General features: G+C 35.3%; 1 protein-coding gene across 10 annotated transcripts in view; it reads left to right on the top strand.

Annotated features, from left to right (window-relative positions):
• Positions 1-16,965, top strand: part of LOC106171241 (polypyrimidine tract-binding protein 2) — a 44,392-nt gene extending 27,427 nt beyond the window's left edge. For 6 of the 10 annotated variants that reach the window (XM_013551492.2, XM_087001684.1, XM_087001683.1 and 3 more), the window contains 14 exons: positions 1,557-1,679; positions 1,934-1,985; positions 3,779-3,837; positions 5,433-5,619; positions 6,628-6,762; positions 8,065-8,088; positions 8,893-9,038; positions 11,492-11,525; positions 12,384-12,476; positions 12,689-12,786; positions 13,081-13,202; positions 13,468-13,542; positions 13,708-13,771; positions 13,892-16,965. In XM_013551492.2, the coding sequence (XP_013406946.1) occupies positions 1,557-1,679; positions 1,934-1,985; positions 3,779-3,837; positions 5,433-5,619; positions 6,628-6,762; positions 8,065-8,088; positions 8,893-9,038; positions 11,492-11,525; positions 12,384-12,476; positions 12,689-12,786; positions 13,081-13,202; positions 13,468-13,542; positions 13,708-13,771; positions 13,892-13,960 (1,281 nt within the window). In that variant the 3' untranslated portion in view covers positions 13,961-16,965. The remainder of the gene's footprint in view (positions 1-1,556; positions 1,680-1,933; positions 1,986-3,778; positions 3,838-5,432; positions 5,620-6,627; positions 6,763-8,064; positions 8,089-8,892; positions 9,039-11,491; positions 11,526-12,383; positions 12,477-12,688; positions 12,787-13,080; positions 13,203-13,467; positions 13,543-13,707; positions 13,772-13,891) is intronic. The other 4 variants (XM_013551491.3, XM_087001681.1, XM_013551496.3 and 1 more) reach the window with 4 other exon arrangements.
• Positions 16,966-17,051: the final 86 nt, after the last annotated feature.

The raw sequence follows: 17,051 nt of genomic DNA, 5'->3' as shown, positions 1-17,051 counted from the left end.
TATGATATATCACCATCTGTTTACCCAACAGATAAGTGATTTATATCAGTGAAATGAGACAAAAGATTATTTGAAAAAGACCCTTCCCTGAATGTTGACATTTGAGTGCTTGGTGTAGTCGTGGCTTAAAAACATCTATGTGCATGCCGATTTGACTTGGCTAGTGATAGCTTGTTTCTTTCTGCTTAATGAAGATTAGAGGTTGCTCAACCACAATTAAAATGTTTTCAACAGGGAGGTTATGAATAGAGAAGATAGAACAAGTTGTTAGTACAGAATGCTATAAGACTTAGTTTCTGTAAAGTAATAAAATCTTGCTGTAGATTTGCAAGAAAATTGAAGGAAAATATGGGCTTTCCAGTATGACAAAAACTGTTAATGTTGAGGCATCTTGGCTATTAAAATTGATCAATAGACCCCAAAGCCACATAAAACATATGCAGATATTTTTCACTATGCAACCGTAGAAGATTGAGTTCTTGTTGCCATTAGGTAGTAGATATTGCCATCCTGCTCATTCTACATGGGTCACTTGTCATAATGTATCCATGTGTTTGAATTACAAGAGCAGACAATTTTTACAGGAAATTGGTTGATGATTATTTGTATAGAATGATTCAGATATCACACATGCTCTTTGTACATTATATTTCTATGGTGAAGTGGATGGTTCATTTTGAATTCTTTTTTATCTGTTGTGATGTTGTTTAAGTTACTTTGACGCTGCTAAAACCCATTTGTAATTTGGAAAAAAAAATGGTTTTAGATAGAAATCTTGTTGTTTTTACCTTATACATAGAAAGGGCCCTTATGCAGTGGTTGTGGCAAATTTCAGCACTTGAGGTTATATAGTTGATCCAGGGTATTGGTGTCTTTTGATGTATTGAAGTTAGAGTCATGAATTCTATGATGAACTAAAAGACAACATACTTTCACTTAATGGCATAGGATTTCGTACCATTGTTTGAATTGATTGAAGTGTTGGTTTGATAAATTAAAGTGTCCAACATTTAACTGAAGCTTGGATTCGGATGCAGAGTTAATATTTTGGCTGCAGGATTTCGAAGGCAGATCTAAATTCTTTAATAAAATTTAATACAATGTTCCTCATTGCTCTGTACTTTAATCTGGAACAAAAAGCTTTTAAAAGTAAATTTGCTATAATAATATAAAATTGCTGTGAAAAAAGTAATCCAGAAATAGTAATTAGGGTAATTTTATTCACAAAAAAGCATGTGAAGAGAAATTGTCAGTCCTAAATTGCATTTTAATTGGCACCTCCATCTTTATAAAGATGTATTATGTATAACTATGGTTTATCTGCAAGCTGTTGCCCTTTGAAAATGATGGCACTAGTCCAAAAAAATATTTGAATTATTTAATTCGTAGTGGGGATGAGAGAGAGGGAGAGATCCTCAATTTCAATGCAAAGCAAATGTTTCATGGTGATTATGATGTTTTTTGCATATTCTTGTGCTGCACCAATTTTTTTACTGCACATTTCCCTCTTTTTGCACTGTATAGAAGTATTAAAATATGACTGGTGTTTCTTTCAGAATCCTGCAGCCCAGGCAGCATTACAGGCGGCAGACAGTGTCCAGGGGGAGGGACAGAAGACAGTTCTGAGGGTCATTGTAGAAAATATGATCTACCCAGTTACAATAGAAGTTCTCTACCAGGTAGGAGGACACTTCTAGCTTAACAATACCATGTCCTTAATGTGGAATTGTCATTATTACAACTACTGAATTATTAATTCATCTATTGATATTGCCAATTTTATTTATTTATTTATTTAAAAAATAATTTCTTAAAAGCTATTGATTGATAAATATTTTGCAACTTGTGAGTTGAATCTAAAAATTTTCTGAAAATCTTCATTTTCATATTATTCCATGACAGACAGTTGATTTCTCCATGTTCCACTTTCCAGATCTTTACAAAATTTGGAACTGTTTTAAAGATCATCACATTTACAAAAAACAGTAAGTAAACATCTACAGTATGCCTGAAGGACAGGGTATCTAATCTGTTGTCAGAGATGGTGGCAGATTTCATAGAAACCTGAAAGAGTTTACATTTTGTCATTGGGACATATATGTTCATATTAAATTGTGAACACTCAGCCACTCCCTTTTATGATTAACAACCAGTACAACCTGGATCTAAAGGTTTATGCAGCCTCTCTGCTAGCTTGTAACCAGCATGTTTTGAGTATGGCAAAAAAGCAAAAGAAGGGAGGAAGTCCAGCTGTTCCCTCTTGTATGTTTGTAGAAAAAAATACAGTGATGTACTGCATGCAGAGGGTTTTGGGGAGCTAACAGGTTTGGCAAATAGCAGCATCATAAACATATGTTTATAGAACAAAAACGTAGATGAGCAAACTGAATCCTGGCAATGCATCAGTGAGTGAGTGAGTGACAGATGATTCTGTCTCCAGCTAATGTGTCCAGTCAATGCCTAGGTCGTCAGGCATGCACTGATTCAATATGCCTATCACTTGGAACAAATGGGTTTCCTGAAACTTTAATGGAAGTGTTGACCTACCATCACAGCTGTTGCTGTAGTGATAAGGTGGCCACCAGAATAATGGCACCAGAATCTGCTGTGTCATTCGATCAAGAGCCCTGACAAAATTGGATAAGTACGAGGCACGAGGCATGCTGAAATATACATTCACTATAATTGCTGTTTTTTTTCCAAAGAGAATTCCCTCCTAGATATTCAAAAGAATAATCACCAGATAAAGCATTGCTAGCTCATGATATCAGACAGTGGGTGTGAGGGTCTTTAACCCACTGAAGTGCTTTTATTTCAAAGAATTATAAATGAAGGAATGAAATGAAATATGAATTTAAATTTACTATACAATAATAGTATGAGTAATAAAAAAGGCCATTCAGAAGAAAGATTCTCAGTATGAAATACTACTGTTTGTATTGAAGTTGCCAGCTGAGGTGAAATCGAAATTGGTCTCTAATCTCATAGGTTTGCTTGCTTGCTTAATTGTTGAAATGTGATAACTCAGATTAATCCCATTTCACATCTGCCTGTTACTTAGTAATGGCCCTGGCAGCATGTAGATATCTAGTCTGTGTATGTGACACATCAACTTGTATAGAACAAACTGCTGTGACCATTATAATGCCATATAATTGCGAACTTAGTGCAGCCAACTGTAACATTAATCAGCTGTGTTCCAATGCAGTGACAGCATGTATTATTGATTTTTGATTTTCAAGAATTAGTGGATTAGAATGTTTCCACCAATTGGCGTATTGTATGCAATAATGCATGCATGCATAAACGTTTATGCATGCATGTATAATGGGCTCCCCTTCGTCATTGCCCATATTCTGGGCATGCTGGTGACACTGGCGCTGGGCCCATGTGTTCAGATCAAGGGAGGCCTTATAGGAAGCTTTTAAGTCAGTTGTTCTTTTGCTTCAGTTCACATTAAAAGAATATCCATTTAAGGCTTAACTGATCATCATGCCGGAGATAAATCCAGATAGAGTAGAGCACTTAGTGGTGCAGCATTACTGTTAACCACAAGGGACAAAAAGGTCTTCAGACTGACAGTCTGTATCATAAAGAATAAAAATAGCACAATTAAGTCATAAATGATTCTTAAATGAAAAATCCTCCAAAACATTTTTAATGATTTTTTATTTTGAAAATTAAACCATTTGCTGACTTTCATTATTACTCCCTTCCCAATTCTCCTTTTCCCCATTTTACTTGTTAGTCTTTGTGACACTTGTTTTTCTCCTTTCAGATTCATTCCAGGCCTTAATACAGATGGCAGATCCAGTAGCTGCACAAGCTGGCAAACTGGTAAGTATATGTGAATCGGGTTCCATTTGCCGATGAACCACATGGTGGTAATAGCCTAATTGAGGCACATAACAACACATGAGCGATGCTTTTTTCAATCAAAACATTGTTACAGTTATCTCCAACAGCACATTCAGGTCTGCCCAACTGCTGCCAGATTATGAGCATTACCGATGATCTGCATGTCTAACAATTTTCAGTTTAACCCACTGATAGTCCGCATAACTGTACATATATATTTTGTGTGGCACATAGTTATGTATAAAGTTTCATGTCTCACAATTTTCAATATGAGAGCTACCTTATTTGAGTTTGTGTCTAGTTTTCACATTGTGGTTAATGATGGAACAAATGCATTGAGACATCATTGACTGTCAAGTTAGACAAAGCCTGCCACAAATTAGTCCTCAAATATTTTGATAGACTAGATTTTTAAGACTGTTGCCCTTATTTGGAAGATATACAGTTACTAAACCTTCAGTATAATTTTTACCCCTCAATCTAGCAGTTGAATATAATGCTGTGTGGTTGTATCTAAGATGCTCTAAAATAAACAAGACACTGTTGGCATTAATTCATCTCAGGTGAAGGACTATTTCTAGACCAAAAGTACACCCAGTCTCATTGCCTGCAGAGCCCTGGAACCTGTTTGTATGTGCCAAAAAACAAAACAAAAAAAATATATTGGTATGATTTAATGAATGTTGTTGGGTTGTGCCAAAAATTGCTGACATGTAAAACCTGTTAAATGTGCAAAAATGGTAATTAGGCAGCCCTTACATTGTCGAGTCTCCACCAACACAATGTCACAATGGTGACATTCAGGATACTTTCATACTGGTATCTGCTAGTACTAACGAAGGACAGATGAGGCCACTGATATCTTGGCCTGAGAGACAGAAATTTGGGTTCACAAATGTAAAGAATTTCTACAGAGTTTGTGATTAACTTCAGTTCCAGCAGAGACTGACAAGGCCTCTGTAGGGTTTAAAGATTTCTAAAAGTGAACCCACTGAGATTGAAGTTTCCCTTTGTGGTGCAGTAAATTGAAACTAATGAGGAAATGAGTGATTTGAGATTTGAACATCTTAACATCTGTGCTCTGGGGTAAATGAAGATGGCATTGAGCTTTATTTGCAGCCAGTCATACAATAAATGGCTCCAATTTTGCAGATCATATGATACTTGCCTCTCTGATTAACCCAACTGCTATGATATTGTGCTATCAGAGTATGAAAGCAAGACACCCGACTCCTATGAATTGCTATCAGATATGTCTATTGTAGTTGTTTAATTTTCAGTTGTCATAGCACTTATGTGCAAAGTGATTGGCAGTGCCGCTAGTCTGGGAGCTACAATAATTTTATCTGATAGAGTTTATTTGAATAACAGCTTATGCTACCAAAATTAAGTGTTTTGTTTTTTGATTATTTTTAATGTTTTTACCTTGGTATTTAAGTTTAAACATCTTTTACAAGAAATTGGAGATAAAAGAAAATATGATGAATGCAGTTTTCAAAGTAGTGTGTACTTAGTCAATTGTAAACCTGACTAGAAAAATTATATGAAATTTTATTTTTTTTCCCTTTAATTAGTCACTTGATGGGCAGAATATCTATACAGGGTGCAACTCTCTGCGCATAGACTTCTCCAAGCTGTCCAGCCTTAATGTCAAGTATAATAATGAAAAGAGCAGAGATTACACCAACCCCAGTCTCCCAACCGGGGATTCCATTGCACACCATCATCCCATGGATCATGGAGCAGCCGCCTTTGCTCTGGGTAGATATGTAGTCTTGTTATGCACTGAACACATTCTTTCTGGTCTAATTATTTTTATGCACTCAATGCACGCTAAAAAGTATGTTTTTTCAGTAACTTGTGTCAAGGTAACACTTCTGTATTTTAGAATTAATTATTTTTTGCAGTAATTTGTTTTATTAGATGAATTGGTTGTTTGGTTTTGTATACATTAACGAAGTAGAACAAGGAAACAATTGAGTTTTTTTGAAGAATTTTGTGTTGGGTGTATCATCATGACACATTTGTTCGCTTTCCCTCTTGCCTTCTTTGGGCAAGTTTCAACATCTGCCTCCATAAAGTCTGGTAGTAGTCTCAAAATGTCAGGCCACATTTTATGATATAAGGGGAACTTACAAGATAGCCTTTTAAGAATATGGATTGCTGACCAACTATGGTCACTTATACATGGCACTGATAATTCTGTTCTTCCTACAATTATCACAGGGTGAACTTCTGTTAATGATTATGCTTTAGGTTAGTTAAGAGCTGCTTTGTTTGTCAGCTGCAGGAGAGACCTCCATTTTCTACATGGATGTTTTGCTAAAATAAAAAGTTTCACCCTGTGGATATTCACTTTGTATTTCAGTCTTTAGCTTTGTGATGTCTGCTGTCTGTCTGTCTGTCAGTACTTGTCTTTGACCTTGCTTCAAGCTGTGTTCGCTTTTATTCCCTATCCTTAACTTTTATTCATATCTGCCATTTTGTTCAAAAAGAAAAAGAAAGGGGTGGGGTGGGGAAAAGGAAAATATGTCATGCATTCTGAAATTTAGGGAATTTCAAGCTAAATTTATTGAGATGAAAGGGTGACCTGTATTAATTGGACAGTCAAAATCTAAAAAAAAAAAAAAAAAAAACCTGTGACTGAACGGAGGCACTCCACTCTTGTCTAAATCTGTGACCTGTTCTGTCACTCATTTTCTGTTCCTCCTCCTCCGCCACTGTGATTGACCAATAGCATGACATATCTCATCTCATATGTGTCACAAGGTACCCCAAGTGTTCTGGCATCACCATTTGCGACAGCTGTACCTGGTTTCGGAGCCACTCAACTAACAGCGTACGGTGCCGCTCACCCTGCGGGAGGTACGCAGCTTGATGGTCTATACCACACTAACCCATTTAGTAAGCTTTTGATTTGTTGATGCACTTTTATTTGATTCACTTATTAAGTTTTTTTTTCTTAAATGTTGTGGGAGGCAGCAAGATCTGATGTACAAAGATGTGTAAATAGAAAACACTTTTTGGAATAACTTGATGTAAAACCTAAAATATCAGACATGAGCTTTTTCCACATTTTTAAATTCAATTCTGATGGTTCCGGAGATTCATCAAGATCTTCCATGATAAATGTTCAGAATTTTTTTTTCTTTTTGAAACCTAGGCTCATGTCTGATATATGCATGTGTCATTTGTGGAAATAAATGGACACAATACCATATTTTATCATTAATTTATTGTATTACTTGGTAATTGATGTAAACTTTTTGGGTTACAGACCAATTTAAAATTATTAGAGGAGTTTGAAAACATTGAATATTGGTTTTTCAGCAGACATTTAAACAACAAAACCCAAAACAGATACTCAAACTTAAACTTTTGCATTTTGGTTCATGAGCGAGTCAAGCATTTATTAGACTCCCTCAAGTTCACGTTACTTGAAAAACTGAAAGTGAGAAACTCATACAAAACTCATTATATTGAGACATGATCCAGATCTTTCTGCTTCCACTTTTTGATTTGCATGATATATTATGTTGTGATTTGAGAATCATCATCATTGGGCTTTGATTTGGGGTTTGGGGAAAACTCTTATCAATCTATTTGTAGCTTTGCATGGTGTATAGAAAAAAAACTTACATCTCTCTTTAGAAAAAAAAATTATGGGGTGATGCATGCAGTTTCAGGAAGATAGATGCATTCAGCTCTGTTCATAGTTTGTTTTACACACTTGACTTATTTTCACAGTGTATATAACTTATTTGTTTGCATTAGTTTTTGGGGATAGAGAGTGATTTTAGAAATTAAAAGAAAATAAAAATTTGCATGATTATCCTTTGCTACCACCATGCTTTAATACATTTTGTTATATTGTAGTCAATCATACATCATGTTTTAGTTATTTTAATTATAATCATGTTGTGGTTAGTTAGTTTTTTTACTCCCAAAAAGATCAGATGTGTATTTGTCAAAATGTCAAGAACAAAATGGCGGTTTGAAGAAAAAATTATGTGCAAAAAGTTTTCAAAGAAATTAAGGTGCATGTCCCACGAGTAGGGAGCACCATGCCAGATTTTGATATGATTTCTTGAACAGTATTTGTCTTGAGGATAGGGTATGGTATTGTTTGCATGTGCTGTTTAGTTTCCCATGCTTATTTGTGCTATTTCTTTTTTTTTTTTTTTTTTTTTTTTGTCCGTACTGTAGCAGCACAAATGAGGGGATTGCCAGGTAAGTGTTCATTACCCTTAACCCTGCCTGTGTGTGTTTGTCAGCTTTAAATGTAAGATGAAAAAGAACACTAGTAAGAACAGACCAAGAGGGATGAGAGGATGTAGAAACCCAAGCTGAACTTCACAAAGAATCTTTGGTCAGTGGAACAATATCTGTCCAGGTTGTTTTACAAAAAAAAAAATCACTTCTGTGTTTTATCACATTTTTTAAGTTGTACTCTCAATCTTGAAAGCAAAATATAATAGACTAGACACTGAATCATGCTCACAATAGTGGCTTTGTAGGGCTGCTGCGTTTTAATTAGCTAATCGGTGGTGAAACTGTCTGAGACAGAAAGCATGTAGTAGACTTCATGTTTTTATCAGCAAATTTTAGTCCACTGACTAAAGTTTTTTATGTGTGTGTGAAACAGGACTATGCTGTTGTACCTATTTCAGAATTGAGTCTGTTTTGTTACTTTACTGAGTGAATATCTGGCCCATGTGATGTTGATACATATCTGCACAATATGGGGCATGGGGTTGCACTTGGAAAATAGCATAGGCATCATGTGTTTTGATAGATAATTACATACATACTCATATTTGAGTTATTTCTGTTAAGCAGTGTTTTCAGTTGGAACTAAATAAAAGAAAGTTAGAAACTGAAGCCATCATTTGTGGTTGAAAAAGAATAGCATAAGTAGATTGATATACCGATGCCACTTCGAGGAGTGGAGGTTACATCTGTGCTGCCCTCTACAGTCTAGTCATGTAGTGTAAGGGTTGTGTTTTACATATGCAAACTGGCATTTTCTTGCAGCTGGTGGAGCTGGTGGTGGGTCACCTCTGGCGGGGTTCCCTGGTATGCAGCCATCTCCTGGAGCAACAAGTATGGGTCTGGCAGGCTTACAGTTGGGCGGGATGACCACGGGACCTGTGGTCCTGGTATCCAATCTGAGTGAGGAGGTCAGTACAACAAGCATGCACTTATTGTGTTCTTATTTATGTACTGGTTATGCTGCTATCTCTGATATATTGAGTGATAATTCATCATGAAATGGCTTTTGGGTTTCATAGCCCATGCCACTATGGCTTTTGTTAATTATTATTTTCAAAGATCAGGAAAGAAGAATAAGAGGCACAGAAGCTGCATGTTCTACCACCAGCTTTTGATGGTATGGATTGGAGATATGCAACATGTGAAACCATCAATATTTGAATTTGTGATCTGCTTGGTAAAGTGATTTGCCAATCCACATCAAAACTGCTTTTCACCTATTAAGATAATGCATGTCGCTGTGTACATACTCACATATTTAAAAATGTCCTTGACATATGATTGGCCCAAATTTGCATGCTGTATTAATGTGTCCAGAGTTGAAAGATTGTAGTATTTATGATTATCCTTTTTATTGCACAGCATAACCAAATTAAAACAGATGGAACCTAAACAAATAAAAAGTTAAAGTAATTGGTTTAAAATAAAACCTTTTGGTGAACATAAAGGACAATAAATTGCCACGAAAAAGTTTATGTTTTCAGTACAATTCTTGTAATGATAGTTATATACAGAATAAAAAGGAAAATGCGCTAAATTTTGTAGTTTCCACGTGGTTTACATGTTACAGATTTATTTGCCTCTTCAGTATTATTCCACAGTAATGGTTTTTGATGAAGCAATGTTGTGCATGACTCATTTTATACATTATTGAATGTTTAAATGTAGGCAACTCTACTAGACTGGATATTTTTCACTTTAATGACATTGGTTGAGATTCCTCAGTACAGTGTATGGTGTATTCTGTCATCTGCCTTATGACTTTAACTTAACTGGTCTCACTTAAACTATATGTTTTTCTCTTGGCTCAATCTCTGTATCTTGATTGGGTTTTCTCCCCTTTGCTCTCCTCAAGTTAAAGCAAATTCAAAGTCTTAATCAAATTTACCCTAAGGATGGGATGAGCTTCTCATCTCCCCCAAATCAGTTTTTGTGTTTGGTTTCCTTTGCCCATTGTGAAACCTTATACAAGCTGTCAAAATTGATTGGTGATATTCACTGAAGCAGCAATGCCTGCCTTTTGTCGTTACTTTTGAGCTAGTGCGGCAATAGCATAAGTTAGAAGCACGATTTCTTAATCCCTTAGAGCACCATACTGCAAATAGTCACTGGAGCGATGGCTTCCACATGAATGTTTTTATTGGCTGGGGATTATTTCTTGCTTTGAGATAAAGACTCCTTGATAACAATTTTATAATAGTGGTCATTTCAAAAGATGTGTTGAAAAAGGTTTTATTTGTGCATAGTTTGGGTGGATAAAAGTAAAATAGACAAAGCCTTTTTTTTTGGTCTGGAGGGGAGCATCTCATAATTGCATGATGTAGCAAACCCATGTTGTGTGGAAGCCGAAATTGATTGTGCAAAGTGGTTAGGTTGCCATTTGAAATACTGAGATTTTTAAACTACCTCAACTGCTAAATTACTGGTACCTAATCACTCTGCTTTCCACAATTATACCAGAAGGCTTAGATTGTGACGATCTTTTTTCCTCCTGGGGAGAAGAGATAGAGATGCGTCATATTGTTGTGCATGTAACCACCTTGAAGTTTCTTTTGGTTTTGTTGGCACTTTTTGAAATTAGAAATGTTGTCATGGACTGTTGGGTTGGTGTTAGTCAGTTCTGTCTGACATAATTTCTTATCTAAATACATTTCCTTTTTCTTCCTGTTTTAGGATTTTGTTGTTTCCTTGAAGAAGATCTTTATTGCTTTTATATTACAGTTTTATTATTAATGTGTATTTTGGTGTTTTAGTTAAATTGGTTTGAGTGGGGGCATGTTTGCAAGATCTCATGTTATTTATTACACTCTAAGCATGCTTGCTTTATTTTATTTGTGATTAATAATCTACCAATCAAGAGGGGCTTTCATTGATTTTAAAGTACTCATCACGTTCTTTGAAATTTATTGATGATGTCTGCATGTTCTTATGTTTTTTCTCTTTTGCATGGTGATTTTTTATGAATCTGATTATAATTATCTTTCGTCAGTGATTATATTATTAATATAACTAATAAACATCCACACTGAAGCTAATTAGTAGTTTTCACTGCATTGCTCAAAGGCATTGGCTGGAGCAACAAAGCCAGAGCTTCAGGTGAATTGAACAAAAAATCCAAATCTTTTCATCAATTTTCAATTTGCCTAATTGATCATCATCACATTTCCAGATAATTAGTTTCGTGATTGATACACACATATATATTTATGAATATATACATATATTCCTGTTTTCTTTTTCCCCATCCCATTATCATCTACTGCTGCTGGTGTTTCCAATTGTGGACTCTCTCTACGTTGCTCGGAACTGATCTTCCTCTTCGCTCTGCTAAACAAATTCCGTTCTGATACTTCAACTATAGATGGTTACGCCAGATGCTCTGTTTACCCTATTTGGTATGTGTGTAAGCACTTGTTTATTTTTCAATTTTTTCTTGTTTGTAGATGTAGAATTATTATTTTATTTTGAATGTAAACAGTTAGGTGTGTGTGTGCGCGTGTGCGTGCATTGTTTGGTATTGTATACAATTATTATCAATCATTAATTTTTAAGTCCGCATGATATTTTTTATTCTTAAAGCTTTGACTAGAGTAGAAATTGGAGAAGTTCACAAGTAGGCAGTTATACATATTGCATGAGTTCACTCTTGATCTTTTAAGCTTTTAATCTTTTCACCAAGATTCATAGAGCTTTTCAAGTACAAATGTCTCTGTAGAAATAACATTTGGTTTTCACTTTTGTAACTTGGGCTTTGAAAGTCTGAAACCTACACACATTCATTTGATAATGTTTCATTTTATGTCAAGAGCGTGGAAGTCTTTGAGTTGTTGTAACTGTTGTCAGCATTATTAGCAGTATGTTTAATTTGTGTGTAGTTTAGAACACGTTGCAATTAAAGTAAAGCAGTTGGAATTTCCCTACACCTGATTTTTACTTTTTGATTACCTGAGGGATTTTAGATTACAAAAAAACAACTAAGATGATAAAGCTCCTCCTGTTGTTCCACAATGGAATCATTATGTTTGAAATGTAAACCTACACTTGGAAATTTTGGTGGTGATGTAAAAAAAAAAAAAAAAAAAGTGTCCAGTTGATTTTTTATACATTTGACAAACTCTTTCAAAATCAGACATATCAGGTTTTGATGCCTCATAGCTGCTTGACTTTAGTTAATTGTGTTGTTATAACAAGTGTGATTGAACTTATGGCCTCTTACAAGAAGTTGACAGTCCATTCTCATTGCTTCTGTTTAGGGGTATACGGTGATGTACACCGTGTGAAGATCCTATTCAACAAGAAAGACAATGCACTCATTCAGTTCGCTGAACCAAAACAGGCAGCCTTAGGTAAGATAGTCTTGCAAATTTTAAATTTGAGCCTCAAAGCCCTGAATGAGGTCATTTATAACAAATTCTTATCGAAGTTTAGTTATTAATAGTTCCTGACACTATGCTATGCATTTCAAATAAAAGAAAACAAAAAGAAAGATATTTTGTTCATTAAGAAGTGAGGTGTCATGTTGAATTTTTGATGCAGGATGAGCTATTGTTCATTTCAGCAATTCAATACTTGGACAAGGTGAAGGTTTGGGACAAGCAGATCCGGGTGGCTCCATCCAAACATCCAGTTGTGCAGATGCCTAAAGATGGACAAACAGTGAGTTGTTGTCTTGTCAATGTGACATTACTTTTAACTTAACATTGCAGAAGTTATCTGTTCTGAACTTTTTGCACCCAGTGATATAAGTTACCCTAGTACAACAAGATTGCTATATTAATTCAAGTAGATTTGAATTATAAATTTTTCTCATTATTAGGAATGGCAACTTTGTTTGATCATACAAATGTCACACTTGTACAGTCACAAGTTATCTGAGCACAATTTGCATTATTATAATACATGCTCTCTTACAGAGGGAAAGAATATTTCAGTGAGGTAACTGTTTTTCAGGATGGTGGTCAACTGACAAAAGATTACACAAACTCTCCATTGCACAGATTCAAGAAGAAAGGATCCAAGAATTACCAGAATATCTATCCTCCCTCTGCCACTCTCCATCTGTCCAACATTCCGTAAGTAGCTCACCAACTCATTGATAAAAAGGTACTTTTTGCCATTTGTTACTTGATCTTACCCATGATTTATCTGAGGGAACATACTCTTATGCAAATGCATTGGTAATTTAAAATGTCTTGTCAAAAATGGACTTATGATGATGTGTAGTGTAATTATGGGCACAACAATATCATACAAGCCTGGAAGGTGCACATTTCTGCTCTGTACTACAGAGATGGTTCCACATTTTACAGTGCCTTTGGTAATTTTTTAAAATTCCAGACCCACTGCCACAGAAGAAGAGCTGAAAGAAGCTTTTGGGAAACATGGCGTAGTGAAAAATTTTAAATTTTTCCCGTATGTATGAAAATCAGTGTTTTTATTTTGTTGTAATTTATAAAATTGGCAACAGCATTTGTTTAAATTTTGAGATTTAACATTGTGATTTGGAGTTTTTAACTGACCGACATGAGTATCATATTACATTGTGAAATGTAAGTCCAATTTTCTGGTAAATTTCAGCAAAGACAGAAAGATGGCTTTGATTGAAATGTCCCAAGTTGAGGAGGCAGTCTTAGGGTTGATGGTGAGTTTTCTTATGTAAAAATTCCTAGTGTTTGAAAATAAGGTTCTACTAATATGATAAATGAAAGTTGATATTGGCACATGAATAGTGTATAATTTACCTGTGTGTAATTAATTTCAGGGCATGCACAACTACCAGCTGAGTGACTCTAGTCACCTACGAGTCTCCTTCTCCAAGTCAACCATTTGATCTCTGGGAAGTACTCTCGCATTATAGCAGTGGAACCAAGGGAACAAATTCTTTAAGGGACTTCAGTTTAAATTTATATATATATATATATATTAAAGAGAAGTATATGATATTGTATACAAAATAAACAATGCCTACAGAGAGTAGGCTCTCTACCAGGATGCATCTTATATTTGTCTTGAGAAAAGAAAAAAACCAAGACTTATTTAATTGGATGCAGAACTTATAACAGCCTCAACTTTTCACAGCTATTTTCTTTGAAGTGCAATCTGTATTGTATTGTATTGTAATGTATAGCTGTGATTGTTTGCATTTACACAAGGTTAAGCTGTTCTCAGAGCACTGTAACTTACATTGGATTTAATCAGATGGGAAATATGGGTGTTCTCCCAAAACTGGATGGTCTCTCTGAGACCCAACTGAGATGGGACAGGACAGGCTCATCAAGGTTATCTTTTTACACTTAAAGAAATATATTTGGCAATAGATTATTTTGTGTACTAAGATATCAAATTATAACAGTGGCTAAGGTATTGTTTTTGAGATGGGGTGGGGAAGGCTGTTACTGCATATATAGCTGTGGCAAGTTGAGCCTCTATGATGAAGTACTTTGTAATATTATCAGGTGAGAAATTATTTTCCTAGCTTTTTATAATCTAGTTAATCCTATGGTAAAATAGTACCAAAAGAATTTGTGCAAGTAGTATATAGATACAAGGTATATGTAGCCTTTTATAATTCCTATTTTTGCATTTTTGGGTGTTTAATTCTTGTTATTACAATACTATTATTATGATGTATACTGGGGCAGGTTGGGAGGTCAGAGTTTCAGCAGCAGGGAGGGTATATGTATCATATATTTTTGCATTTGAAGTAACTGTTATTTGGTAAGGTAACCTAACTCAAGTGTTTTATTAGTAACCAGATTGGTGTAAAAGTCTAGCTAAAGGTCAACCAAGCTCAGTCGTGTATACCACATGGGTATGTGGGGATGTTTGTCTTGCAGACGGTTCTCTAGGGAAGTGGGAGACTGGGTATGACAACAAAAGGCAGACTACAGATTCAGATGCTTTACGTTTAATGTTGGAATTAAGATTGACCATTGATGATACCCCCTTCCTTGCGCCTTGAACCAAATGGACAGCACAAGGTTGATTGGCTTCAGACAATCAAAGCTGATATCTCGGTGGTTAGATTCAAGTCCTTTGGGGTCTGCATCAGCCAATCCTGATTCCCGGTGTAATTCTTTCAAGGTTCTGAGACAAGTATCATTGAATTACTCGTTTCTATGGCATTCCAATTTTTGTAGCGTTTGGCTCTAGCTACTTTTATATTATATAAACCTATATCTAGATGGAGGGTGATCTGTTGTAATATTAGTGAACCCAAGAGGTTATTTCTGACTCTCTGCACAAGTTTTGAACTTTGAACTCTAATGTCTCAGGAAGGAGCGAATCCTGACCCATTTCCAGCAGAGGCGCTGTAAATAATATGTATTTTTCTTGATATTAATGTATCTTGTAGATTTTTTTTTCTCATTTAATGGTTCCAATATGTTTATTCAGCACAAAGCTTTACCAGGGTTGGGGGTGCCTTGATCAGTGATGTACTTTTCGACTGTCTGCAGTCCACTAGTGCTGGTTATGATAGAGTTGGCATGTGTTCCAAATTCTCAAACCATCAACAGTCATTCCTTAAAGATTACTTTCAGTTATTATTGGAACTTCTTGAGAATTCTGTTGAAGGACCATTTTGGCTTTTGTTTGACCATGTTTGAAGTAAATTTCCAATGAATCATCACAAATTAAGTGACCTTGTTAGCAGAACAGCACATGGTAGACTGCCCTCTTTCCACCAAATTTCGGCCTACAGTGGAATTTTAGAGGACACAGACGATATGTACAATAGCTGATGACTTTTTCAGTGTAGAGCACTTAAGCGTTTAGTTGTGTAGGTGTCAGATTTGCAGAGGTCATGACCCCATCTGACCTCTAATGGTCATATTAACATAAAAGCATGCTTGAAACTTCTGCATTTAAATTGTTTGGGAGGCTATTTTAGTACAATTTGATTTTAGAATTTTTATTCAAAATCCAAATAGGCCTTTTAACATTTTGAAAAAGGGATCACATTTTCCCTTGTTTAATGTTTTTTTGCCTGGTTGGATTGTAATGTTTTTGGTTTCATGATCTCTGAAAAATCCTACACACCTTCCTAAGGTTGCATTTTCTCAATTTTGTATATAAGAATACTTGAAGTGATGAACAATTTTTCAGCAGCATTTTCTTACTGGCCCTAGCTGATATTATAATTATCTCATGTTAATGTAATCCTATAAAAGTTCTCTAAAAATGCCCTATTTTGTGATTGCCCTCCAGGCCCAAGGAAAAGTCAAGTCCATTTTTCTTTCACATTCTTAGTTTTACACCAAAAGTGTATGTGTTGACATGTGATTCTGTTTTGAGTACAATCATATTTCAGGGGAAAAAACTTAGAAGTTTAGCGATGCAATTACTTAAACCCCCTATTTGTGATTACTGGTATTACACCAAAGACTGGAATGCAAGGTATTTATTGGAAGATACTCATATTTGAAGGGGGTGTGGTAGCTCGTTTCCCATTGGTCCATTGCTAGACATAATGTTACCCATCTTTAGATTGGATACTGGAATTGTGTATCTGTTAGGGAGATGAGGTGTAGCAAAAGACAGCAAGAGGGCCCACATGTGCCTCAAAAACAAGGGAACAATTTCACACACAAAAGTTTTTGTAGCTTTTTTTATCAACATTTTTCTCAATGTTTTATTTATTGAGAAATTATCAAAGCTGTTTTACTCCTTTTTTTGAGGAGCTCAGTTTTGAGATGCAGAGCTAAATTGTTAAGACAGGCGACACTCAAGTATTTGAAGTTATATATATATACATATTAAATGTGATATCCCAACAAAGACCAGAGAGATAATCATTTTGCGAAGTTTTTTTGTAATAAAAAACATTGAAATTGGCTTTTTTGAGATTTGTCAATTTGAGTTGAAAGTGGAGTATAGCAGCTGTCTTCCTCTGTTTTCTCAAATAACTTTTCAATTCTCTG

The sequence above is a fragment of the Lingula anatina genome, chromosome 1, assembly GCF_051362555.1.
Source record: "Lingula anatina isolate TDL-2025a chromosome 1, LinAna3.0, whole genome shotgun sequence".
In the NCBI taxonomy this organism is placed as follows: Eukaryota; Metazoa; Brachiopoda; class Lingulata; order Lingulida; family Lingulidae; genus Lingula; species Lingula anatina.
This window is presented reverse-complemented; position numbering and strand designations above follow the sequence as displayed.